At 50.2% G+C, this 19,599-nt stretch overlaps 1 protein-coding gene across 1 annotated transcript; it reads right to left on the reverse strand.

Annotated features, from left to right (window-relative positions):
* Positions 1-8,456: 8,456 nt before the first annotated feature.
* Positions 8,457-12,476, reverse strand: LOC101080873 (uncharacterized protein CXorf49 homolog). The gene is given in 9 exon segments (XM_045051072.1): positions 8,457-8,784; positions 9,373-9,418; positions 9,674-9,750; positions 10,312-10,471; positions 10,878-10,994; positions 11,084-11,394; positions 11,397-11,724; positions 11,727-12,193; positions 12,196-12,476. Coding segments are annotated over 7 exon segments (1,557 nt in total). The 5' UTR covers positions 12,323-12,476; the 3' UTR covers positions 8,457-8,784; positions 9,373-9,418; positions 9,674-9,703.
* Between the last annotated feature and the right edge of the window lie 7,123 nt (positions 12,477-19,599).

Genomic DNA, 19,599 nt, shown 5'->3' on the forward strand with positions numbered 1-19,599 from the left:
ACACACACACACATACACACATGCCAGAGGCTATTACATTCCCTCCCGCAAAATTTTCTACCTGTGAGACCACTAAGGTCTCTGGGGATTGATCAGGTCCCCCTTCCACCCTTTTGGGTGGGCCTGACTACTTTGGGGCCTCAGCCTTACCGGTTCTGACGTCGGGCCCATGTCCTCACCTACAAGGTCTCTTTGAGTCTGGCGGGAATGGCCATCCCAAGGCGACTGAGCGGGAGACTGCCAAAATTCAGGCAGGGTGCACCTTCTCCCTTGCTATCTCTCGCTCTGTCACCGCCTCGCCATTCTTCGAAACTGGTGGCAACAATGGGACAGCATGGTTGGGTTTCCTGGTCAGGGAACCAAATATGTTATGGAACCAGGCTGGAACGCTGGCAGAAAAACCAAGTGGCACTCGGAGATCTTGGTGAATTGGAGATTTATTTAACACTCGTGGGCTCAGAGGAGACTGTTTCTCCAAAGGTCTGAGTGCCGAATGCAAGTGGGAAGGGTAATTTATAGTTGTCAGCTTCCATATCTGTGGCGGGTTTTTGCTTGCAAGGCAAACAGGGCAAGAAGAACACGGAAGAGGGGTCTCTGAGCTAGAGACCAGAGCTTGTTTTAGTCTCGTCAGCCATCTTTGGCAGAGTACTTTATTCATTTCTCCAACATAATTAAATCACCTTTTTGCACCAAAGATGGCTTCAAATATTCTTTCTTGGCTGTTAGCTCCAAACCCCATGAACCCCCCATCACCCCAAAACTTCATCATATGGCACCCAACGTGGGGCTGTGAGTCTTTTCATCTGGATTCTGAGCTTCGGTGCAAATTTGGGGAGTACTTCTCTTTTCTTCCTTTGCTCTCATTTCAGGGGCTTCTCGAGGAGTATGGTCTTATTGGAACACTTTCCTGTCGATTGGTCAGGCTGAATCCTCTAGCCCGTGGCTACTCGATGAGGAGGAGCAAGCATGCCTATTGGCTGGAAGTTAGTACCCTGGCTGGAATGGTAATAAGACCCAGACACTTGATGCCCTCTCTTTATTCCTGTTCTTATACAAAGTTGTCTGTCTTGGGCATGGGACAGTCACCTAAGTCACCAGGATGACTGCCAATCTTAAGACTCCCACATAAGGTTTCCTCCTCATTGGTCTAATGTGATCCCCTCCACATCTCTGGTCTAGCCACTTTGGGCCACAGGACCTCCACTGGGAGCTGGCTGACACCAGTACTCAATTGAATTAAAACCCAACCAGGGACCGTTTCCTAGGGAAGTTGGCTGTAAGGACTATATGTGTTGGAATGTCACTTAGATGATGATGGATTTCTGACCTTACTGTTTTCCATCAATGTCCTCTACGAACTACTACTAAAATTACAGAATTAGGTAATTTTCCCTTGTAAAACTTTTCTAGTGTTTTCCATGGGTCAAAAACAGTGGTTTCTTCTCAGCCTTCTCAGCAAGGCAGACTCAGGTCCACGTGCCAGGCACCCATCTGTAGTCTAGAATGCAATGGGGAAGTGGGGTGGGGGGATGCTAGCATCCTCCTTAAGGAGCCCTTCATTGGCTGCTCGGTGGTCATAGTGATTCTGTTTGAGGGATGCCTCGGGTGGCTGTACCGTGCCCAAGACAGACAACTTTGTATAAGGACAGGAGTAAAGAGAGGGCATCAAGTGTCTGGGTCTTATTACCATTCCAGCCAGGGTACTAACTTCCAGCCAATAGGCAGGCTTGCTCCTCCTCATCGAGTAGCCACGGGCTAGAGGATTCAGCCTGACCAGTCGACAGGAAAGTGTTCCAATAAGACCATACTCCTCGAGAAGCCCCTGAAATGAGAGTAAAGGAAGAAAAGAGAAGTACTCCCCGAATTTGCACCGAAGCTCAGAATCCAGATGAAAAGACTCACAGCCCCACGTTGGATACCATATGATGAAGTTTTGGGGTGATGGGGGGTTCGTGGGGCTTGGAGCTGATGGCCAAGAAAGAATTCTTGAAGCCGTCTTTGGTGCAAAAAGGTGATTTTTATTAAAGCACAGGGATAGGACCTGAGGACAGGAAGAGCTGCCCACCCTATATATGTCTTTAAATGATACATTAGTGTTGCCTATTATTTACAGTTATATGAATGGATTTATTAAATATGTCAGTATTATTTTTTACTTTTATTCATTGTTACATTTGTAAGATTCATTCTCATTATTCTGTGTAGTGAGACTTTATATACTTTTGCTGATAAAATAATATTCCCTCATAGAAATATGCCACTATTTCATTGATCCTGCCCACAAAAGTGGAAATTTGCATTGTCCCCCTATTTCTAACAGAATGATAACAAAAATACTACTCATAAACCTATCTGTGGTGTAATTAAAAGAGTACCTTTAATGCATATATTTAAAAGAGGATAGTTGAAAGTTAATGAGAATAGTTAGGAAATAAGCAACACAAGGTCAGGAAAAGATAAAGGAAGTAATAAAGGTAAAAGAAATTAGTAAATGAGGAAACAAGTATATAATAGACAGCATCACAAAATCTGAAGTTGGTTCTTTGGAAAAAGAATAAAATTGGTGAAACTCTAATGAGATTGGTCAAGGAAACAAGGGAGCAAAACACCAATATTGGAAAAGAGAGGGTAGAAATAACCACAAAACCAAATGATCAAAATTAAGATCAAGTTTGGACAAAGTGGCATCAAGAATGTCCTGATGTCATGCACTGAGAAGGACAGAACATCATCTATATAGTATTCCAGCCCAACATGTTTAACCTGAATCTAAACAGTAGAAAGCAATCAGAGAAATCCATCTTGAGATGCTTTCTGAACACCTGGACTGGATCTTCAAATGTCAATGTCATGCAAGACCAAAAAAAAAAAAAAAAAAAAAAAAAAAAAAAAAAAAAAAAAAAAAAGTCAGGGTAAATAGTTTAAATGACACTAAAGAGATTTGACAACTGAAATGCAGTGCATGATCTTTAACTGGAAAGACGATGTTTTTGTTTTTGATTTAGAATCAGGCACAAAGAACAATATTAGGACAATTGGAAATTCAGAGTGAGGTTCATGTACCAGGTATTGTATTATCTCAAAGTTGGCTTTTCAGGGTGATAATTGCATTAAGATTCTGTAGTGGACAATTATTTTTCTTTTCTTTTTTAAAACGATTTTGTTAGGGGCACCTGGGTGGCTCAGTCGGTTAAGCGTCCGACTTTGGCTCAGGTCACGATCTCACTGTTTGTGGGTTCAAGCCCCGTGTCAGGCTCTGTGCTGACAGCTCAGAGCCTGGAGCCTGCTTCGGATTCTGTGTCTCCCTCGCTCTCTGCCCCCCTCCTGCTCGCACTCTGTCTCTCTCCCAAAAATAAACACTTAAAAAAATTAAAAACAATTTTTTAATGTTTATTTTTGGAGGAGAGACAGTGTGAGTAGGGGAGGGGCAGAGAGCGAGGGAGACACAGAATCCGAAGCAGGCTTCAGGCTCTGAGCTGTCAGCACAGAGCCCAACATGGGGCTCAAACTCACGAACTGTGAGATCATGACCTGGGCCGAAGTCGGATGCTCAATTGACTGAGCCACCCAGGCGCCCGACAATTATTTTTCTTAAGACATATATGCTGATGTCCTTAGGGATGGTATGCTATAATTTCTCCAGGTATCTCAAATTACTCAATAAAACATTAAACACACACACACACACACACACACACACACACACAAGGAGGGACAGAAGATGACAAATGTGACAAATAATAATGGGTGAATCCAGGTGAAGGATGTATGAGTGTTCCTTGCAATTTTTGTGCAACTCTCTGTAGGACAGATATTTTCAAATATAAAAGTTGAAGGAAAAGATATACCATTTTGTGCCAATCAACTTGAAAACTTAGAAAAAGGTGACCAATTTCTAGAAAAAAATAAATTGCCAAAACTGACTCATGAAGGAATAGCCAACCAGAATGGTTCCATAACCAGAAAGATATATATCAATAGTCAAAAACAAAAAAAAATCCAGGCTCCTCCCCTGACTTCTGACAAATATCTTAAGCAAAAATATTTTCAATGTGACAAATTCACAGAAAAACTAGAAACAGAGGAACACTCCCCAACACATTTTGTGAGGATACAATAACCTTGATACTAAATCCTGACAAGGGGAAGTTGAAAAAGCAAAATCATGGGTAAATCACACACTCATGACAAAGAGGCAAGGATCAGAAACAGAATATTATCAAACTGAATCTTACAGGGTAGAAGACAGAAAATACATAATGTACTATGACTAAATTGCATCCATTGCAAAAATACAAACTTGATTTAATTTCAGAAAATAAGGTACTATAATATTCCAGATTCACCCATGACAGGAGATGATTATGGTCCTCGTATTCAGAAAAATAAATAGTAAGAAATAATATCTATTTGTAATATAATTTTCACATTAAAAATTTTTTTAATGTTTATTTTTGAGGTAGAGACAGAGCGCAAACAGGGGAGGGGCAGAAAGAGAGGGAGACGAAGAATCTGAAGCAGGCTCCAGGCTCCGAACTGTCAGCACAGAGCCCGATGCGGGGCTCGAACTCACAAACCGTGAGATCATGACCTGAGACGAAGTTGGATGCTTAACCAACTGAGACACCCAGGTGCCCCCACATTTTTTTTAATTCAAGGTTATCGAGGTACCATTTACATCAAGGTCTAGGAGTCCTTATAAACACATACTGTTATGGAACCACCACCACAAGCAAACTACAAAAAATGTTCATCCTCAAATTCTGTCATGCACTGATAGATAAATCCCTTCTCTCACACCCACACACTGGCAGCCACCGATCTCTTCTCTGTCCCTATGGTTTGGACTTCACAAGAATGTCATAGAAATGGAATCATGCGGTATGTAGACCGTTGCATTTTGCATCCTTCACAGAAAGGGATGTACACATGTGGCATTTCTCGGGGTCAATGTACCGTTTCCTCACCTGGGTAGTAGTCACATGGCTTGTCAAATTGTAGACTATCTACAATTGTGTGTATACGGGGTTTATACATATATGGTTAATACTTGCTCTCATGTAATTTATCCATTCTACCTTTGTATTGGTTACTTATTAAATAGCAATTGTTATCCTTTCAAAGAAAGATTGGAAAAGTCAGACAGAGGTCACCTTGAGAGAACTAAGGAGGAGAAGTGGCTGGCATGGGGCCAAATTCCTATCAGTGTTCTCCAAACCTGAGTGGTAGTTACCAGGACTACAACCTTGAGGGAGCACGGGGGCACCGAAAACTCTGTAGTCACACGAATGGTGTGTGCTGGGATCATGCAAGAACAGCTCATGTGGCCACCCTGGCAACCCCAAGGTGCTGGCTGGCCAAACCTAGCAAACTAGCAAACACAGGCAAAGGTCTCCTCATCTCAAGATCAGTTGAGTAGCAACCATAATTACACCTAAAACCTTAATTCCCATTGCCTTGTCAAGGTAACATATTAGCCAATTCCAGGAGTTAGGACATGGACCTCTAATTCCTATCTAACTTGAGGACCATTACTCTGGCCACCACACCAGGCTCCGTCTCCAGCATTCATCTCCTCCTACCCATTGTTCAGAGAAAGGTTGCCTGCTGGTTGTGGTGGCACTGGTGCTGGTGCTGGAGGAGGTGGAGAGGGAGGCATCCGCCCAGGTGTTGGGCAGGTAGCAGGAGGAGGCAGCATGGGGTCCAAGGCTCTCCAGGCCAACCACCACTGCCTCCCTGGCTGGAGAGGAGGCTTGAGGGGGAAGGCAAAAGGGGCACACTAAATTAGGGCAGGGGTCCCACCTTCTCCTTTCTCCTGGGGCCGACATGTATTCCCTTAACCTATGCCTCACCATCTGCCACTTCCTTCCACCTGGAACCTGAAGGGGCCAGGCTATAGCCTGTGATGTACATGGGTTACAGCAACATTGCTGTGTGGCATTTGGTCTGAGTATGGGACACAGGCCGTGTGCTCAGAGAAGGGAAAGGAGGCTGGCAAACCTAGTCAGGGAGGATTGTGACCCTGTCCTCCCACGTCCCCTTCTCCCCTTCTTCACGCTGGCCTTCTTCAGCCCAGGGCTCTGGGCTCACTGGCCCTCCTTCCTCCAGTGGGGCAGAGCTGGTGCTGGACTCCTCCCCACTCACAACCTGCCCGTGTCTCCGTGGGCGGACATCCCAGCTGGAAGGTCTCTGCCAAAAGCTTTTGCTCAGCCGGTGTGCTGTGTTACCCCGCCAAGAAGTAACCGTTGGGTCAGGGTCAAGGCCAGAGCCTGAGCAACCAAGTCCACCTTCTCAAGTGAGGGGCTAGAAAGGGAAGAATTTAGTCCCACGAATGTTCTTTTCCAGGCTGAGGTCTGTGCTTTTCCCACCCCACGTGTGATGGCATGTCCACCTGAGCTCATGCCACAGGCCCTTCCGGAAGGCAGTGTGAGAATGGGCGGGGGGAACCGAGAAGCCACTCTCTACTTGCCATCCTCACTGACACATCCTGCCCGTGTCTCTCTTAGCACCGGGCACAGCAGCCTCCTTGGCGGTCCTCCTCTCTACTGCTAAGATGAGGTACATCCCAGCAACTCCGAGATAGCCTTCTCTCCTATTCTCGTTCCTTCAGAACAGCCCGGAGGGGTCAGACCTCACAGCATCGCACAGTAGGATCTGCAGCCTCCTCTGGCAACTCCCAACATTTTGAGCGTCTCCAAACCCGGTCCTGGGGTCTGGGGACTTCTGTGTCATTCCCCTCCTGTTTTAGGAATTTAACAGCACCCCCTGAAAAGTAGATGCGACCCTTGCTTGTGCTCATGCAATCCCTTGCAGGTGGTTGTTGTTGTTGTTGTTTTAATATTTATTTATTCAGCTTGAGAGAGAGAGTGCTAGCTTGAGCCAGGGAGGGGAAGAGAGAGGGGGAGAGAGAGAATCCCAAGCAGGCTCTGCCTTGTCAGCACTGAGCCGGACATGTGGCTCCAACTCACCAACCTTGAGATCATGACCTGAGCTGAAATCCAGTCGGATGCTTAACCGACTGAGCCACTGAGGTGCCCCGTCCCTTACACGTTCTTGACCATGGTCTCCATTCCTTTTACTCCTTGAACCCCAGATCTCTGCCTCAAAGCTGATTATCCCTGATTAATGTTATTCACACATGCACACAGATGGACACACACACACACACAACCCCAGTCTTGACTGTTCTGTTGGCACCGACCTACCCCTCCGCCCCGAATTTCTGTGCATAAAACACCCAGTCTCTTGGGAAGAGGGTCTGGTGTGGCAGAAGCTGCCCGTACCTCACTGAGACCTGGCTCCTGGCTGAGGGAAGGAAGCAATGCCCAACCCCCAGTGAGCAGCAAATGAACATGGAGTTCAGACTAAATCTCGCATGACCTCAAGAGGCAGCCAGGGAGCCTGACCTGGGACACAGAACTAGCATTTCACGGTGCAGGTCAAATGGCACTGGAAAGGGGCCCGTGCAGACACATGGAGACCCATCACGCACACTTGCCATGGAAGCTGGCCATGTTCCAGCCAAGGGCAGTGCGACCACCAGGCTGGAGGAGGGGCAGTGAGGAGGCTTGGACGTGAAGGACACGAGAGCTCCCATGGCTGTGCCGTACATTTCCAGGTGCTGGCAGGCAGTTTGCCCCAGGTTGGCCCAGAGCCACTGCAGGCCCCATCGCCCCCCCTCCAGCCCAGACACCAAGCTGTGCTTTTCTCCCCTGGGCCCTGTACCTGCTCTCTGGCTCTGCACCCCACTGGGCTGTGACTTCTGCCTCTACCCTGCTTCTGAACCCAGGGAGGGAGCACTGACAGGATTGGAAACTGAGGGCCAAGGCCGAGCACTAAATGGGAGAGGAGGAGGAGGCGCCAGTTCCTGGGCCAGCTGCCCTTGTGCCTGTGAGGTGGCAGCACCAGAGGGAGGTAAGGACGTCTAGAGGGGGCTGGGCCCAGGAGGGGGGAGGAGCAGCTCAATTGTGCCCTATAACATCTGTGGAAGCACAGGTGCAGGCGAGGCCACTGATGACAGAAAGCCACGGGAGTGATCTGGGAACCTCAGAAGTCAGAGCAGACAGTGGTCCCAAGGAGGGAAGGGAACAGGGACTGGACTTCTGGAAGGGGTCATGAGTCCCTGCAGGAGGGGGAGGGGGAAGGACGGAGATGAATGGGAACCTAGAGACCCAAAAAGAGAAGGAGATTAGGAGAGAGCCTGAAGGGAGCCTGCAGGGGAAAGGGGGGCAGGTGCTCGCGCGGCCAGGTGGAGCCCACACCCCACCCAGACGGGGACACTCTGCCGGCGTGACTGCAGGGTTCCCAGCAGAGGTGGCCCAGACTTCTCTCAAGGACAAGGCCCACCACACGACACCTGTTCTGGAAAAGGCTGCAAAATAGAGCAGCTCCCTGCCCTGACCCCCCTTCCCATCCCCAGCCACCTCCTCACCCCCCCCAGAGAGGACAGACTTGAGAACATGAGAGGTACTTTAATTTGAAGGTGCTGTGAACTTGGGTGGGGAGGTGGCAAAAAACAGGGAGAGGAAGCCCAGGCCAAGGTCGAACGTCGAACGGGAGGGAAGCAGCTTAGGCACAGCTTCCTGGCTCCAAAGGTACCAGCCGCCCCTCTTGTACAGAGATGCTGACTCAGCCTGTCCAACAGGGCAGAGTCAGGGAAGAAGAGCATCAGGCCAGGGCCAGCCCACGGCCCTCCTCAGCAGCCACGACCGTGGGAAGGGGTATGGTGTGTGTAACACTCACTTCAAAGGGTCTGGAACTGGTCAGTCAGGGACTGCAGGGTCGCTGAAACAGAGACAGGCATTAGCAGGTGCTCCGGACCCGGGGACAGAGAACCCTGTGCTCCTGTCCCCTTGGAGAACTGCCTAGTCCTGCAACCTGAAACCCACGCCCCCCCTCCCAGCCCCTATCCAAAGAGCCCTGCGACTGACCCACTCACCCACCAGCTGAATTAAATATGGATGTGTCGTATAGGGGAACAAAACGTGCCAGTAGTTCTCAAGTTCTGGGTCAACTCGGAACCATTCAGAGCTTGTCGGACAAATACACACTGTCCAAGCCACACCAAAGAGCAGTTAAAGGGAAAATCAATGAGGCATCTCTAAACGTCCAAAGAGAGAGATTCTCTGGGACTCATGGTGGTCGGCAAACTGTGCACCCAGGTAGGCGACTTTCCCATTGGTGCACACACCTAGCTGTACACGCAAAGCAGGCTCCAGGGTCAAGCCTGCTAGGTTCCCCTTCCAATGGGAATCTTGGTCCCTGTGGGGCTGCCTGCACCTGCAGCCCATCGCGGGTCCTGCACTGAGACACACCCCCCATGCCCCCCTCTGCCTCTGCCCTGACCCAGCCCCAGTTAGAGGTTCCTCATACCAAGCTGCTCTTTCAGGTTGTCAACTTCTCTCTGCAGCAGGAGACACTAGGCCCACAAACATGGGAGAGAGAGAAAAGCATATTAGTATACCCTGGCCTCTCTCCTCATCCTCCCCCTCTCCTGCGAGCACCACACACCAAGGCCCAGTGGCTAGACTGGCACAGGACCCTCAGTGGAAAGGAGGCGCCTTCCCTCTGTGGGGAGCAGAATGGGAGGGGGGTACATATGTCAGTTTAACCTGGACACGGATCCCACCAGGTAGTTGGGGCCTGCGTTTCTAGGAGCCAGAGCAAGCATTACCCGAGGACAGCCCTGTGCTCCAGGTGGTTGCTAATGCCTTTCCGGTCTTGGGGGGTGGACAAGCGCTTCCTGGTCATCTGAGAGGGAAAGAACACAAAATCCAGCTTCCAAGGCTCCCAGTGAGGTGGAAAGGGCTTCGTGGGGTCTAACGTGAGGCAACACCACCCTCTGCTGGCAACAAGTTGCCCCTGCTCTGCCAGCAGCTCCACTCTTCTCCCTGGGCGTGCCTCTCCTGTCTCCCAGGGCCAGCGCATCCTTGATGGTGGTCCCCAAGGCCGGTGGCTCTGAGCTGGACTCTCCCAGAGCTGCAGCCACAGCCAGCCACTGGGAAGAGCAGCACGGCCAAATACGACTTCGTGGAACAAGGCTCTGTTCTGCTGAAAGTCTATGTCCAGGGTTGGGGTTTGGGGGTGTCCACGAACCACCCCTGCCACACAAACCCCACGCAGAGGATGATGTGGCTTAAGGCCGGTCCTGTCGACACCCTGTTTCCCATGGGAGAAGCTGCCTGGGTCAGAGAGGAGGCAGGGAACAAAGCTGAGCCTCCACCCTCCGCAGAGCCACAGGCAGAGGCAGAGGCAGAGGCGGCCCTCCTGATCCCGTCTCCCCTGCACTCCTGTGCAACCTGCAACACTCACCCGAGGGTGTGGGCTCTCTGGGCATGACGTCTCCCTGGCTCGGAGCCAAGGGCTGTGAGCTTTCCTGAAACTGGGGGGCTCTGGGGTTGAGGTCACCATGACTGCTTGCCTCATGATGCATGAACGGACAAGACGGCTCTGGCCTGTGTGCTGAAAGCTGCTAAAAGAAAAATTTCTCACTCATTTGGACTTGGGATGTTTTGTGTTTTGTGGGGGTGTAGTAGGTGTACACGGGTGTGTGTGTGCGCGCGCACGCGTGTTTAGGGGCTGGGGTGAGGCAGGGCGTAGGGAAGGGAATTCAGAAGCTGATCTGGCTAGTTAGTGCTTTCTCCCTCAGTCAGCCCCAGGTCAGGAGGCAGCGCTGAGCTAGGGAGAAGAGGGGGCCACCGACAGGGCCCAGGCTCCCTGCATGGAAGGCTTGGGGACCAGCTACAAAGTAGGAATCAGGAAGCCCAGGAGTCTCAAGACTGAAGCTTTGCAGTCCAAACTTTCAAGGGGCAGGGGCTCCCCGATCCAAATCAACTACCAGCCCTCCCTTCCATCCCAGACCCTCTCAGGAAACGTACCCAGGTCCAGAATGGTGCCCAGCACACATGGAGCGCTACCTTCATGTCTGCCCTTGTGCAAATGACCGGGTCCAGCATCCCGGTGACCTGGGGGGGGGGGGCGCCCAATGGCAGCCCCTGAGGGATGGCCAGAGGGAGCGTGGGTCAAGAAGTGCTGGTCAAGGAGGGGAAGGGCGAGGGCCAGAGGAGGAGCACAGCTTACTCACCTTTGGGACAGCGTCTCTGTTTGAGTCATTGTCTTCTCTGGCCACCATCGGCTCCGCCTTCTGAGTCCTCCTGGCGACAGATTTCTTCCCGGCAGGGGTGTGCTTGGACTGTTTGGTTCCCGGAGGGACCAAGGAATACCTCTTGGACCTCCCAAGCAGCGGAACACCAGTTACTGGGGGGAAGGCGGCTGGTTCCAGGGGTGCCACGGAGACTCTCTGCCCCCAGGAAGGGAACATTCTCCCCAGGGCAACATTTGAGGTCCCCCGTGGGGATTTCTTCTCCTGGGCCACCTTTTTCTTAGGGGTGGCCCGGGCAGGCCGCCAGCAGCAGCAGATCTTGGGTAGCTGGGCCTGTTCCCCCCCTTCCCCCTGACCACGCTCTGCATTTTCCTAGAGGAGGAGATGTCCAGCTCTCCAACGGCCTGACTCTCCACAACCGAAGTGACTCCTCGGGGAGCGGAGGACGGGAAAGAGCCAAGCATGTGGAGGAAATTCTCCCTGACATGGAATTTCGAGTGTCTGGGTGTGTCCCAGGGATCCTCGGGGCTGTTGGGCTTGAGTTGGCCTCCTCCTTTGGCGTAAATGCTCACCCTCATCAGCTGTATCTCACTAAACTCATCTGCTGGCTCGCTGTCGGAAAGCAGCTCGCTTTCGGCGGGCTTTCGGCGGAGGGCCGCTGGCGATCCACCACGGCGATGTTCGACCTGCTCTTCGTGCTTCTTTTCGGGTTCGCCCAGGCCGGGCTTCCCTCAGGCCCACCGAGACGGAGAAGGGCGGCGGCAGGCGGCTGCGACTCTCTGCGGCTAAGGGCAAGCGCGCCTCTCCCTTGGGGCCCTGCCTCCAGGCCCGCCTCCACGACGCAGCCGTCTGGGTACGGGTTTCTCCGCACGCCCAGGCCATCCTGGTTGGTCAGCTGCTGCACGATGGCTGCCACGGCCTCGTCCGCAAGGTGGGACGCGCAGTCCAGGGCGTCCCCCGTGTGGTCGGTCGGGGAGCCGGGGCGGCCTTCTAGGTCCCAGAACACTGGCCCTCCCGTTTCCGTCACTTCCTGCTCGGACTCGAAGCCCTCGGGGTCTGGGACCCCGCCCTCGTCCTCACCGCTGGGTGGCGCCCCAGATCCACACCTAGTCCCTGTGGGCCCCGCGGGGCTCCGGGGCTGGCAGGGCGGACGCCGGTCTGCTCCCCGCCCTCCTCCCCGAAACCCGCTCCACAGCTGGACACCTCATCGGGGGCGCTCATGCCGCGAGGCTCGGCAGCCCAGGTTCAGGGAAGACGGTCACCCTGGCCCCGGCGCCACAGGCAAGATGGCAGAGGCACGAGGCGAGCGACGAGTCCTCCAGGCAACGCAGGCAATTACCACAGACCGCGCACCAGGCCGCACAAGACCTCAAACGCCGCGCGGCTTGCACACGCATTCGACGCCCGTGCCACGGCCTCCTCATTGGTCTGTCCCCCGCCAACCAGCGCGCGCTCCTCGAGGCCCTGGCCAATGGGGTGGAGCGCCTTTGGTCTCCGCCCTCCCCCCCCCCCCCCCCCCCCCGCCCCAAGCAGGTCCGGGTGTTGGGTCTCTCGGGTGTGGCGGCCGGTTGGTAGGCCCTGTTGTCCGGGCTCTTCTGGGCCCGCCTCCTACTTTCCAGTTGGGAGTCACGGCTTCTGGCCTCTGTCCGCCCGTGCACAGAGTGGGTTGTGATGGCACCTGTCTCCGGGGTTGGGGATGACCTGTCGGGACGGAGGTAAAGCACCTGCGGAGAAAGGATTTGCCGGCCTCTGTCCCACGGCCGCGCTCAGAACCTGATAGGACAATGGGCACGGGAAGCCCACAGTCAGTGATCATGGGACCTGTGGCATATTCCCCCGCGAAGGGCCGGAGAGCAAATGTGGTCCTATTTACGGGCCGCAGCGTCTCTGTTGCATCCGCTTGACCTCGGTGGGTGATGACATTGGTCCCTGGATGTGTGCTCAGGGAACTTTCTTGGCAGGCGGGTTTGGCGCAAAGGCTGGACTTGGCCCCCTGACCCCGACCCTTCTCCACTCCGAGGCAATTCAAAGAAGAAATCTCAATGGCCAGTGCACACGCCAAAAGACGCTCACCATCACAAATCCTGGAGATGCGAACTAAAACCGCGAATCAGTGTTCACAGACCAGACTTGAAAGAGTCAAAGAGCTGAACCATTCCAAGGGTGAGAGAGGTTCTGAGTAGAGCCCTTGCTTTTGCCCACTGCTGGGTGGGGGGTCGGGTGGAGGAGGGGGCAGCGGCGCAGAAGAGCCCTTTGGGAGGGTAAATTGGCAGAATCAGTGCCAACCAACTTATACAACAGGTACCACATGCCTGGCTCTGTTGTAAGCACTGTACTTAACTAGTGACACATTGTCGAGACAATCCTAGGGTTGAGGTACCCACTAGTAGTACCGCCCTATTATGGGTGAGCAAACGGGCACTGAAAGGCTCAGCCACTGGTGCAAGGTCATTTGTTTTGTCGGGATCCGCGGCAGGATCGAAACTTGTAGTTTGGCCCCGGAGTCCTTGCTCTGAGCTCTGAGTGGAGAATCTTAAAAGAGAAGAGACGCCCATTCCCCCTGTGACCCAGCAAGTCCACTGCCACCTACATCTTCTGGGGACGCTCTCGTTCGTGTAATGGACAAGGAAGGATACGTGCACAGGAATGTTGGTGATGGGGAAAACTGGGAACACTCTGAATTCCCATCAGTAAGGGGGAAGTGGATGCAAGCAACTGATGTTCAGCGCATCTGGTAGACTGAACCACGCTAGTCAAAAGGAACACGTGAGGCCGTGTTCACACATTTCAAAGCATCCTCGTGACTGAACACAGTAATTTGGAGATCACTGGAGCTGGACACACATTTGTAAGTAGTCAAATGAAAATTTAAAACGGAACCAGTCCTATGTTGAGAGTGCACATAGGTGTCAGTACAAGTATGGTGAAAGTTCTGGAGCATGCACAACTAACACCTAACAGTGGTGGTGGTGGTTGGGGTGGGGCGCCAGTTGTCTCTCCAATTGCTCTACAGCTACCGGTTCCCAGCTTCTCTGAGCTGAGCAGTCCCAATATCTGGGGAGTGGTCCCTCCCTTGATTTCTGTGAGGTGCTCCAGTGTTAGAAGTTCCCTTGCTTGCCACCCAACCCCTACTCCAGGAGCCCTGGATTCCTTCCATACTTTCCTTCCTCTCTTTCCCACTCTTAATGCTCTGTCTGGCCCTCGCCTCTCCTGCCTACATCCTACTCTGGCTGATCCTCAGGAGGGGCCTGAGGTACCTCAACACCTCTTGCCTGTGTAATTGCAAAGGCCAGGTTTTGCTGGGTCTGCACCTGAGAAGCCTACCGTGCTGGGAAAGGTTACAGAGCAGGGGGGATTGGGCGTACTGTAAATCTGCAGTCAGCCTCCTCAAGCATGCCCCCAATATCCCTACGTGTGTGTGTGGAAAACGCCCTCTCCCACTTCTCCCAGTGGCTCTTAAAGTCATGCTGTGCAATCTGGATGCTGTGCAAAATGGATCACGAAGGAGACAGCAGAATCTCCTCTACCCACCACCCTCTTCGGAAATGTTACCAATGGATTCAGTCGAAGACTCCGTTGGCCCTCTTGCCATTTCCATTCCCTTCATCCTTCTCCCTCTCCCCCACAGACAGAATCCTAGCGCCTTTCCACACCTTCACCACTCTCTTCATCACTGGGGTTCTCCTACCTCCTCTTCTGTTGCATCCTAAAGGTCTCCAGTGGTGTCCATAATTGCTGCTAACTCCCTTCCTTCAACCTCACTAGGATCCCATATTGGTTTTGACTTACTGTTCTGGCCTGGGCTGGGGACCAGTGTCAGAGGATCCACCTGGCCTTCCTGACCATGATAGTTTCTTGCCCCACAGACAGACCAATGCCCCAACGTGGGGGTTTTTGCTCCAACTGCCGAATGTATCAATCGTCAACTTGTGGACTAGAGAAGTGACCACTGCGTTGGCCCAGGGATCCAGTCGGCTTTCCATGACTGGATCTCTATCCCAACTCCTTTTATTACCAGGGTCTCCTAAGTCCCACTCTAGCCAGGCCTCATGGTGACACTTTGGGGCTCCAGTATCAATGTCACCTCGGACCCTGGGTCCAATAGTCCTAGAAATGTCTGGGTATTTCTCTTTCCCCAGTGCACTGTCACTTGAGAAATGGCAGTCATTCTCTGTAGGGAAGGCCGGTGGCATCATCATAGTATGTATATACTCATCACCTTGTTTCTTGACCCTTCCTCCTCAGGACTCCTCCACCTCTTGAGTCAGTGGGGCTGGTCTCAAAATTGGCTCAGGACCAGGAACTGAGCAAGAAATTGTAACTTTTTACTGGGACGACCACCCCCTTTCTCTTGCACCCTTGCCTTTGTCTGGCTGTAGCTGCCCCGAGGGAGCCAGGCTGTCTGAACCATCCTCTCAGCTCCCTGCCAGTCAAAGCACTCTTGACTGCCCCCCTGACCTTGCCGGTTGTTACAGGAAAGGTAGTCTCCTGAGGTCTCTTGATTGAGAGTTACTCTCTGCTCTCTATTACATCAGAATTCCATCACTCTCATGGATGGTAATGAGCTCGGGCCAGGACCACTTGCTGCCATCACCTGCATCGGCCTGCAGAGGGCAGCAACCACTGAACTTTGGTGAATGGTGGGTCCACTGGGCCCTCTCATGGAACTTAATGGTTAGGCCATGTGACTGGCCTCACCTTTTCTATCCGTTCCAGCTCGCCTGCATCATTCAGCCTTGTTGTTCCTTCCTCTACCCTCTGCTAGTCCAAGGCAGGCACTTCCACTTCTCAGTGCGGGCCACCACCTTCTTGGAGCTTTTGAGGGCCACTCTGGTGGTGAATCTATCTACTCCATCTCCTGGAGCCCCTGCCAGTGGGTTAAACCCCGTGGTATGAGAAAGTGCCCCTACTCAGCAAAACCTGATTATCCAGTCTTCTATTCCTGTCCTCTTGATCCAGCACCCTCAAAATCCAATCCTAGGGATATCCCCCTGCTCCTGCCAGTACAGACTGTCTATTTCTTGCAACTCCCTTGGTGTATAGTTTCTTTATGGAGAAAAGATCAGGGCTTCCACTGGGACGGGCACCTGTGGCTTTGGCAGGGAGCAGACTCTGCAGCATCTATCAGCACAGGGCACATGCTGGGTCTTGCTAGGGAAGGAAGGGCCACCCTGAAAGCCCTGAGACCTCAGGGGGTGGGGCCCTGGAACAAAGGAATCAAATGGTATATTAGAACACATCTATCTAGGGGCGCCTGGGTGGCTCAGTCGGTTGAGCGTCCGACTTCGGCTCGGGTCATGATCTCAAGGTTCCTGGGTTCGAGCCCCATGTCGGGCTCTGTGCTGACAGCTCAGAGCCTGGAGCCTGTTTCGGATTCTGTGTCTCCCTCTCTCTCTGACCCTCCCCTGTTCATGCTCTGTCTCTCTCTGTCTCAAAAGTAAATAAACGTTAAAAAAAATTAATAAAAAAAGAAAGAACACATCTATCCAACACAGAAGACGGTAGCCACAGAGAAATGGAGGCACAAAAAGATATGAGAAATGTATAACACTCGTAGCAAAATAACATCTGCAAACCAACCCATATTATGAACGCATGAATCCCTTTAATCACAAGGTAGAGAGTGTCAATCCAGTAGAAGAAACGGATGGATTCAACTACCTGCTTTTGACAGGGGATATCCTTCCAATAATGGCATAAACCCGCTGAGAGTGAGAGCACAGTGGATGATAGTGTGCCATTGTGGCCATAATAACAAGAGACAAAGTTGACTTTTAAGACAGAGAGTGTTCCTAGAGACAAAAGTGGACATTTCGTAACGACAGAAGGATCCACTGATGTGGGAGACATAATGATTTCAAACTTCTACGCACATAGGTACGGAGCCTCAAAATACCTACGACAGAACTTGACAAAGTTGATGGAAGAATTAGACCATGTAATGTTAATATCTGGGGGTTTTAATACTCTGTCTCATCCACTGATAGAAGGACTGGACAGAAAATTCGCAAGGATACAGAAGATCTGAACAGCAGCCTCTGTTACCCTGAACAGCAGCCTCTGTTACCCTGAACTGACATCTATGAAACACTCTGTTCAACAACATTTGAATACACATTCTTTTCAAGCCCACATAATCATTTTCAAAGATAGAACATACCGAGGGCCATGAAACTCATCTCAACAACTTGGAAGGGGCCTAGATTGTGCAAGGATTTAGCCCTCTGGTGGTATAGGTGTGTGAGAGACTGTGATACCACCTGAAAAACCCTTCAAGGAAAGTAATGCTCTTAGGAAACAGCCAACTCTCAGGTGAGCAAGACAATTAGGGGGGAACATCTGGAGATGTTGAGGATATTTGGATTCTTTCTCATCACTCACCTGTCTTCACTCTTACCTGATGCCTTTGCTTCCCATTTCCCTGAGAATATAGGGCAACCGGCAAAAAACTTCCCTCCTTTCTCATAAGTGTTTTTCTCCAGTTGGCATCACTCGTATCAACGTACAGTCCTGTCCTTTCTCCCTCCTTAAAAAACCCTCTTCTAATCCCACCTTCCATTCGAGTTACCCCACATCTCTCTGCTCAGCCTTATAGAAAAACTCCTTCTAAAAAGTTGTGTGTACTCACTGTATCAAATTCCTGTCCTCCCATTCACACTTCCTCTCTTTTTCACATTTCACAAAGTGTTATTGAATGCTTATCATGTGCGAGGCACTGTTCCAAGACCTGGAACACTACATACACTACAGTGAATGCGACTAAAGGAACATACATTTCTGTCATAGACTTATCACCAGTATTTTCTAAATCTTCAAATGTCTTCATTCCTTTGTTCTGCAAGTGCACGTTCCCTAACCATGTTCCAGTCTTTATTGGTTACTCAGGGTGCTAGGGTGCTATATTGATCTAGAACATTCCCTTGCTAGGCCCCCAGTTGGGATCTGGTGCCTATTGGGACCCACTTTTTTTTTTTTTTTAGTGTACTACAATAATTCTGATAGGACACATCAGATAGGCACATGATTTCTTTTGAGACTTTGCGTGAGCAAAGTTTGCTTTTATGTCAGACTTAACTGATACCTCGATGTGTAAATCTGAGGCTGAAATTTCCCACCAAGGATTTTTCAGGCATTGATCCACTGTTTTTTTTAACTTCCAATGTCAATTTGGAGAAGCCTGCCATTATTTTGAATGCTTTATTTGTCCCAAGCCTTTTCAGGGATAAATTTGTGTATTCTTCACCACAACAGGATATAAAATAGCTTCATTATACATAAAGTCTCCCTCATTATGCTCTTTGTATTCACACTGTCTCCCCCATCCCAGACCTTTGATAACCAGGGATGTGTTTCCCATTCATATATTTTTACCTTTCCAGAATTGTATACAAACATAATGATACAATATGTAATTGTTTGAGTCTGGCTTCTTTCCTTCAGCATCATGTATCTGTGATTCACCCAAATTGTGCATATATTGATTTTACTTTCCTTTATATTGGCTATGTAGTGTTCCAGTGCATGGATGAAGCAGAGGTTGTTTTTCCATTCATCTCTTGAAGAACATCTTGATTTATTTAAGTTTGGGGTGATTATGTATAAGATTGCTATGTCCATTGTTGCCAATTTTTTTTGGTAAATGTAAAATTTCACTTTCTAGGGAAAACATCCATGAGTGGGATTGCTGGGTGTTATGGTCACTCCATGTTTACCTTTATAACAAACTGGCAAACTGCTTCACTGAGTGGCTGTACCATTTTGCATTCCCTGCATCAATAGCTTAGCTTTTCATTAACTTCAACTCCTCACCAGCACTTGGTTTTGTCAGTATGTTTTAATCCAGCTATTCTGATAGGTATGCAGTGGCATCTCATTGTGGTTTTAATTAGCATTTTCCTAATGGCTAATAACATGTTTTCATGTGCTCATCTGCTATTCTTATATCCTCTTTTTGAAGTGTCTGTCAAGTGTTTTGCCCATTTCTTAATTAAGCTGTTCATTTTCTTATTGTTGCGTTTTATGAGTTCTTTGTGTATCTGGATCGTAGTTGGATATGTAATTGACAAATATTTCTAAGTACTTTTTTTTTTTTTTACTCTCTTTACAGGGTCTTTCTCAGAATAAAAGTTTTTAATTCTGATGGAGTCATTTTAACACTCGTTCCTTAATATTTCTGACATGTTTTTGGTGTTATGTCTCAGAATTCTGCATGTATCCCAGGTCATGAAGAAACTTTCTTATGTTTTCTTTCATAGGTATTATAGCTTTATCTTTTATATTTACATATATGATCTATTTTAAGATAAGTTTTGTATAAGATGTGAGTTAGAGGCACATATTCTTTTTTCTTTGCACATGGATACCTAAAGAGTGCAATGCCACTTTTGAAAAGACTGTGCCTTATCCAGTGAATTTGTTTTGTACTTTTGTCCAAATCAGTTGGTAGTATTTGTGCGGGTGCATTTCTGGAGCCTCTATTCTGTTCTATTGATTTATAT

The sequence above is a fragment of the Felis catus genome, chromosome X, assembly GCF_018350175.1.
Source record: "Felis catus isolate Fca126 chromosome X, F.catus_Fca126_mat1.0, whole genome shotgun sequence".
NCBI lineage: Eukaryota > Metazoa > Chordata > Mammalia > Carnivora > Felidae > Felis > Felis catus.